Below are 8041 nucleotides of genomic sequence, written 5' to 3'. Positions count from 1 at the left end.
TTAATCTAGAATTTATAACTTTTGACTTCTAGATTATATAATTCGCAGTGTAAAACATTGTTTCTATTTTATCTTTTTAGTGAAGAAGTTTTTTGAGAATTTAAAAATTTATAGAGGTGGTTGAAGGAGTGATGAAAGTACAGGAAGAAGCAGTTTTAACAAGCTAGGCAAACATGAACTCCAAGCAGTGTACACAAGAGCTTTATTTTATTTTTCTAAAAGTTAAATTTTTCTGCTGGACTGGGAATAGATTTGGAACTCTGAGAATGCAACTTTTAATTGAAGAATGATGGTTGAACAACCACAAATGCATTGCTCCAACATACAACCGTTGATGTGACAAAAATAATAATATTTTATTTCTGTTGTGGGACCCAATAAAATTTCTGAAAATATAATATTTGAGTCTCTTGGTCGCATTGTGAAATTAGGTTAGAAATTGGGGTTGCACCTCTTTCACTTTCTTTTTGAGTTCGTTGTCGTTTTCCCTCTTCTCCTCCACATCCTCTTACACCTTCTCCTCAAGCTTTCTCTTCAACCGTTGGTGGTGGTCGTGGTGGGTGCGCCTCTTTTCACGGTGGTTGGTCGTCGTCATGGGTGTGGCTGTTTTGAGGTGGTTGGTCGTGGTGGGTGCACGTCTTTCCACAGTGATTGGTCGTCATCGTGGGTGCGACTGTTTTGATAGTGGTTGGGTGGTGGTATTGGTGACCAAAGGTAATACATTTTGTTTGTGTTTGGTATTTGCTTATTTTTTTGGAGTATGATGATTTTTTGTGGAATATAACGTTAAACTGTATATATTTTGGTGTACTTAGTTTCTGTAAATATTTATGATTTTTCAGATTTTTTTTTCTCCAAAAAAGGCCTCTTTTGAAGCTATGATATTGTGAAGAAAAATGATGTTGGTATGAGTTGTCCAAATATTGAGACTCTATTGTGAATTCAGTCACCATTGAGTATATAGATAATGAGAGAGAGGTCACTACATACTGATATTGTATATAATTAATCCTTGTTTGAGTATCTATTACATATACGTGTCTTGGTGTATAAATAATGCTTAGTCTTGCTTTGGATAGATAATCCTGTGAGTGATTATTGCATATATGTGTTTTGGTATGAAAATAATGTAGAGTCTTTCTTTGGAATGTTAAGTTGATGACTCAAAGTGAACTTATTAACAAAAATGACATCTACCATGAAAATAAATGTTACTAGACTTTACAATAAAGGTTACCATGAATTTGATAGGATAAATTGTATTAACTTATTTTTTAAATTAAACAAATTAAAAATATTTAAAATAATAGCATAAAATTGAACATCACAATTATGAATAAAAAAGTATATTTAATAAAAATCAGAAGATTCAAGTTGTTTTTATTAATCTTTGTAAAAAACTGTTTTTGTTTCGAGCCTATCCTAGCGAGTGTTGGGTTTATCAGACCAACACCTATAATATGTTATCCCACGCACGAGCTCCTATCTATCACTCTCAGCGTGAGGGGGGGGGGGTGTTGGAGATCCCACATCGACTAGATATTAGAGCCTTTCATAGTATATAAGTGGGTGCAATCCTCACCTCATTGAGCCGGTTTTATGGGGTTGAGTTAGGCTTAAAGTCCACTCTTTAATATGATATCAGAGCCATTTCGATCCTATCCTAGCGAGTATTTGTTGGGTTTATCAGGCCACCACCCATAATATGTTATCCCACGCACGAGCTTCTATCTATCACTCTCGGCGTGAGGGAGTGTGTTGGAGATCCCACATCGACTAGAGATAAGGACAATTCATTGTATATAAATGGGTGCAGACCTCAACCCTATGAGCCGGTTTTATGGGATTGAGTTAGGCTTAAAGTCCACTTCGTAATATTAATCATATTTATGTTCTGTTTAAGTTTTATTTTTTTATAAAATAATAAAAGATAATTTCTCAATATTTCATAATAATGTACTTTTACAATGGTGGGGCATGAAATTATATTGTACTACTTGCCTCATAGATATTTGAACATTCGTGAAGATAATTTATATTATTTATAATTTGAATATTTATATGTATATACAATTTTTTTTATTCAAACATTCATATTTTCATATATTCAACAACTTTTCTAGTTTTTCCTGACTTGAACGACAATCTTTTACAGGTGAATCTCCTTTCAATCTTCATTAACAATTTGGTGACCCTTCCTCGAAGATTTAAGCTCAATTTTCTCAAAGTATCACTCTTTTTACCTTGAGAGAATGGTTCTTCCTGGTAAGAACATTTGGTTCCCACCGTAGGGTCTGGGTAAAATTATTCTTAAGCCACAAAGCTTTATGGTACTTACCAAATGCAAAATTGTTACATCATCATCGTCATCGAACCTTGAGATGGATCCATTAGTCTAGAACCTTGAATGCACATACGAAGACTCCTTTAGAAAAACGAGGAAAATCTCCAAAACACAATAGGTGTCACTACAACATAAATTTGGCAAAGATTTGGAAAAGTTTCCTTTAAGAGCGTTTAAAATAAAGAAGCTACAACATGTGATTCACACATTTAGTAAGGAAAACAATATCAAGCCTTAATGATTGAAGATTTACATATACATAATGATTTTAAAGATGAGCTAAAGATCAAGACGCATTGAAACCTACAAGCATATTGAAAAAAAGTCTTTAGGAGAATTCCATGTTGGGATTGAACGTTGGTGCTAAATCTCTACTCATGTTCTATTGTATGTTGTTACTGTAAAATCTTGTGTTCTTCTTTGGGTGTCTTATAAAAAGCTCATCTTATTGTTCCTTCTTTTGAGGTTTGGAGATCTCTCTCCCTTTGATTTCCATAGATTTTAGTCTAGTCCCCAATCATCTTATACTTTCTTTATATTATACGATACCTATTTAGTAAATTTAGGAGTTTTATTAGGATAATTCTTTATTTAGCAATTATACTAAGTAATTTTCTTTTAAAAGAAAAGTAAGTTTTAACTTTATTAAGTGAGTCTTTTGTCTTAATCTCATGAACATACATAAATGTTTTTTTTATCGACCTATAATACCAGCACAAGTACATCAATTCCTCCATTGTTACATATCACTAGGTTCATTAGTATTACTTCAATAATTTTATGATATTCATTGGCCATTCATACAAAATACAAAGAGGGACACATTTCTCATCTCATTGTACATACAACCAAAATCAATATCTAAATTTAATTATACAATAAAAAGACATTCTGGAATAGGGATTGAACACAATATTATCCCCATGCAGCTAAAGACACAAAACAACAACAAAACATAATATTGCACACATTTTATTAATCAAACTTTTAGACTCGAAACTTAGCCAAAACATAGAGAGGATTCTTTTTATGCTGAGTAATTCCTGGCAACACTTCAGTATCAATATCTTCCTTTCTCATTCCGGGTGGTAATTCCCAATCAAATGACCTGAGAAGATTGGCTAGAATAAGATCCAATGAAGCAATTGCCATAAGGATACCAGGGCAAATTCTACGTCCAGCACCAAATGGAATGAACTCAAAATCTTGTCCTCGAAAATCTGTTGTACTATCTAAGAACCTCTCTGGTAAAAACTCCTCTGGGTCTTTCCAAGTGTTAGGGTCTCTATGGATAGCCCAAGCATTCACATACACTATTGTCTTGGCTGGAATTTCATAGCCCTCTAAAATACATGGTTCATTTGTTTCCCTTTGCACAAGTAGGGGTGCTGGTAGATGCAGTCTCAGTGTCTCTTTTATCACAGCCTTGAAATAGGGAAGCTTTTGAATATCATCTTCATGTAGAAAATCCTTTTCATTCCCCAAATTCCTAAGTTCTTCTTGAACTTTCTTCATTACTCTTGGATTTTTTAGCAGTGCGGTCATAGCCCAGACTGTTGTAGCAGAAGTTGTATCCGTTGCTCCTACAAGCATATTCTGTAGAAAAGAAATCAACAATTCATAATTGATCCAAGTTATTTTGATAAATAAGCTTTTAAATTTAACTACAATTTTTAAGAAGTGAACTTAAATTTATTATATATAGTTTTGGTACAAGCGATAATATAGTTTTTAAAACAAAAAGTTTTTTTGGGTCGAGGTTTTAAATGAAAGATATGGGTGAAACAAATGTGATTTTAGGAGTTAGAGTCACGAGGAAGGAAAATAATATATTACTATTCCAAGAACAATATATTGAAATTTTTTTAGGAAGTTTAGCTATTATATGACTTTAAATCAGTAGACATCTCTTATGATGTTAACTCTTAATTAAAGAAAAATATAGGATAACCTATTTCGAGGTCTCAATATGCCCGAATAATTGAGAGCTTAATGCTTTTAATGAACTTTTCTATACCAGACATTGTATGCAGTAAAAAGATTGAGTAGGTACACTTAATATCCTAATTAGGATTATTGGGATGGACTTGCAAAACTTTTAAAATACTTAAGAGGTACAATAGATTATGTCATTGAATATAGTGGATTTCCTGTTGTGCTAAAAAGATACAATGATGCTAACTAGATCATTGATTCAGATGAGACAAAATTCACTTGTGGTTATATGTTTATACTTGAGGTGGTGCAGTTACATGGAAATTTGTCATGCAAACATTTATTGCAAGATCAACAATAGAATCAAAGTTTTTTGTTCTTGAAATAGTTGGAAGTTAAGTTGAGTGGTTAAAAAACTTCGTAGCAAATATTTCGTTAGGAATGAAACCAACATCATTTATATCAATGCATTGTGATTGTCAAACAACAATAACTATATCTAAAAACAAAACTTAGAATGGAAAGAACATACATACACATTTGAGACATAATTTGGTAAAGTAGCTTATAGCTTATATAAAGAGTGAAACAATTTCCATTAATTATGTTAAGTCAAAACCTTAGGAAGAATCATGAAACATCAAAGAGAATGAGACTCAAGTCACTTGGAAAAAGAAAACAAGTGATGGAAACCCAACCTTTATGAATAAGGTTTATATGGATCAAAACAAGTCACTTGGAAAAAGAAAACAAGTGATGGAAACCCAACCTTTATAAATAAGGTTTATATGGATCAAAACAAGTCAAATTTGTCCATTCTTATGGTGTGTGAAAGTGCTAGATATTACATTATTGAAAGGATAAACTTTGTAGTTAAAATTCTATGGAGCAAAAAATTTAACTTCTAACAAAATTTTAATTAAACACATAATATTTAAATAAAATGGTCTATCTCAAGTAGATAAATTAAATGAGGAAAGGGAAGGAACTCCAAACCATGAACACAGCTTTGATATGATCATTTTGGAGATCTACAGAAAACGAACGTTGCTTTTTGAGTTGAAGTAAGACATCTATTAAATCCTCGTTCTCTGGTTTCTTTCTGTTGGGATCCATGTGTTCATCAATGACTTGTTGGTAGAACGTATCTAACTCCTTGAAATTCTGTTCAAGACGACCACGTAGTCCTCTGAGTTTATCAATCCAACCCAAGAAAGGAATATAATCTGAGAAAAACAGCATGGCCAACATGGCTTGACACTCATTCAGTAGCCTATGGAACATGCTCCTTTCTGTTCCTTCATCTTCATACCTGGTGGAAAATGGAACAACGTATGATACTAAAAATTGTGAAACATTTGATTAAACTTGGTACTGCTATGCTGTCACTTTACCTTAAACAAATAGTATAACTTAGAAAACAGTTTTGAAAGTATATCTGTCACTCATTTTCGTCTAAAATTTAGAAGAAAAATGTTGCTTTTTGACAACTGCAGATTATAAGAAATCAAAATTAAGTGAGTTTGTTTGAGTGTGAAGAGTAGTATTCTCCATGTGTCTCTTGCAATACCTTCTCCCAAAGGCAATTCTACATATAATGGTGCTGGTGAGGGACACGAGTGCATCACTCAAATTTGTAACCTTAGAAGATGAGGCATGCATGGATATTTTTCCCATCATTTGCTTGACCTCAAAGTGTCTTATGGAGGAAAAGTTAGAGACTCGAATGGAGCTAAGAATATGAACAACACAAATTTTTCTGATTTCTCTCCAGTAACTATTGTATGGGGAAAAAGCAATGTCAACCCCATTATAAGACAGTTTCTGTTGGCCAAGTAGTCTAGGTCGCCCACAAAACTGAAGGTCATGATCCTTCATTACCTCTTTGGCAATTTTAGGAGAGGAAACAACAATGGCTGGCCTTAAACCTAATTTGAGGGAAAATATTGGGCCATATTTTGTTGAGAATTTCCATAGCTGAAGAGGAAGAGCAGAAGTATTCAGCTGATGAAGGTTCCCTATTATGGGAAGGCCTTTGGGACCAGGTGGAAATGGTGGGTTGTTCAAGGTTTTGTGGCAGAGGAAGAATGAGAAAAACACAGGAATAGCAAGGAATAGAATTAGAAGTGGGGACAACATTGTTTCTATCACAATGAGGTGGAAGAAAACGCTCTCGTGAATCTCATGTTAGAATTATATAGGATCTTATATAGGGGGCAGTAGCAGAACCATGTTACGTGAATTTCACAATAATATTTTACTAGTACGACGTCAACGATGATTCCAAATTCCAAAAGATTCCTCAATGAAAAACTATAGAAAGTAAAATAAATAAAAAATTCCATTGAGACGGACAATAACAAAAGTAAAAACATTAGGAGATTAGAGATTAATTATAAAATAAAAGTTCAAATCTGTTTTGTAAACAAAATATTGTGTTATATATACTACAAGAAAATCATGAAATAAAAACTAATTTTAAAAACAAAATATAATTAGTTGCTATAGTGACTAAATTAGAAACTATTTTAGAGACTAAAAAAAAATTGTTTCTAAATTAGTTTCCATTATTGTTAAATGGTTTCTAAATTGGTATCTAATTATAAACCAAAGTTTTTGCTACCAAAGTCTGGAAATTGGGGACAAGAAAGTTAAGGTTAATATGTAGCAGTATGCATATGATACTTTATTCTTTTGTGAAGTCAATTCCAAGAGTGTGTTTAACATTAAGGTGTCATTAAATTCTTTTGAATTGTGCTATGGTCTTAAGGTGAATTTCTTGAAGAGTAGGATTGGTGGGGTGGGGATTGATCAAACAACGATGCAGCAGTTTACAGCTATTCTTAATTGTGAGGTGATGAGAATTCCTTTTAAATACTTGGGTTTGTTGGTTGGGGGTGTCACAAGAGAGGTGTTTTTGGGGTGGCGCGATAAAAAAATTGAAGACTAGAATGTGAAGATGGAAATGTAGGCTTTTCTCATTGGCTGGGAGGATATGCCTTATTAAGTCCATGCTTTCGTCAATTATGTTATTTTACATGTCTCTATATAAGTTGTCTGTTGTAGTGTTAAAAGAGATAGAAAGAATTCAAAGGGCATTTTCTGTGGGGGTGGGGCTCGGAAAGGAGGAAGATCGCTTGGACTTATTGGAAGAAAGTTTGCGAGCCTCGAGAGGCTGGCGGTCTGAGTATTATTGATTTGAAACTTCTCAATATTTCTCTTTTAGAAAAATGGATTTGACATTTGAGGACAAACAAGGGAGGCTTGTGGAAGGGTATTCTTGAGTCCAAGTACGGAGGTTGTAGAAGACTGAGAGATCAAAGGGTTAATGTAAAGGAGTCTCTCTGGTAGAAAGACTTGAAGGAGGTTTGGACATTGGAGAATTGAGGAAGGAGTTTTGAAGATCGTTTTAAGTGGATGATTGGTAATGGAAAGAAAATCAGTTTATGAGGTGATAATTGGACGATTTGAAGCGGGTGGATATTAACTGTGTTGATATTGAGGTACATCAAATAATGAGGTTTTGTCTTCTAATATTATAACATATATTATGAAAAATATAAATTAAACTATAGGATTCCCTCTTGATATATTTATATAAAAAAAAACTATCGACAATAAGACATAAAACCTAATTCTCGTCATTGTTATGTGAATGACATAAAAGAAAAGAGAAAATAGTAGGTATGATAAAGAATGAAAAGAGAGTTAAGAAAGAAGAAAAAAAAAAAGAGATTCCCAATAGGAAGATGAATGAGAATA

At 33.1% G+C, this 8041-nt stretch overlaps 1 protein-coding gene across 1 annotated transcript; it reads right to left on the bottom strand.

The window, feature by feature from the left end:
- Window positions 1-3141: 3141 nt before the first annotated feature.
- LOC137818912 (6,7,8-trihydroxycoumarin synthase) lies at window positions 3142-6444 on the bottom strand. Its single transcript, XM_090296826.1, has 3 exons — window positions 5850-6444; window positions 5276-5591; window positions 3142-3940 (listed from the first exon to the last, which is right to left on the bottom strand). The coding sequence occupies exons 1-3, from the start codon at window positions 6416-6418 to the stop codon at window positions 3332-3334; spliced, it is 1494 nt and encodes a 497-aa protein (XP_090152952.1). The 5' UTR covers window positions 6419-6444; the 3' UTR covers window positions 3142-3331.
- Between the last annotated feature and the right edge of the window lie 1597 nt (window positions 6445-8041).

This window comes from Phaseolus vulgaris, chromosome 10, assembly GCF_051622355.1.
Source record: "Phaseolus vulgaris cultivar YP4 chromosome 10, ASM5162235v1, whole genome shotgun sequence".
In the NCBI taxonomy this organism is placed as follows: Eukaryota; Viridiplantae; Streptophyta; class Magnoliopsida; order Fabales; family Fabaceae; genus Phaseolus; species Phaseolus vulgaris.
This window is presented reverse-complemented; position numbering and strand designations above follow the sequence as displayed.

What these genes read in the sequence shown, in the direction of transcription:
- LOC137818912 (XM_090296826.1), bottom strand. Translation starts at nt 6,418, where the DNA reads ATGTTGTCCCCACTTCTAATTCTATTCCTTGCTATTCCTGTGTTTTTC. An exon ending in AGAATTGCCTTTGGGAGAAG is followed by an intron (nt 5,592 to 5,849) that starts GTATTGCAAGAG and finishes ATTTTCCACCAG; the next exon opens with GTATGAAGATGAAGGAACAG. An exon ending in ATATCAAAGCTGTGTTCATG is followed by an intron (nt 3,941 to 5,275) that starts GTTTGGAGTTCC and finishes TCTTTTCTACAG; the next exon opens with AATATGCTTGTAGGAGCAAC.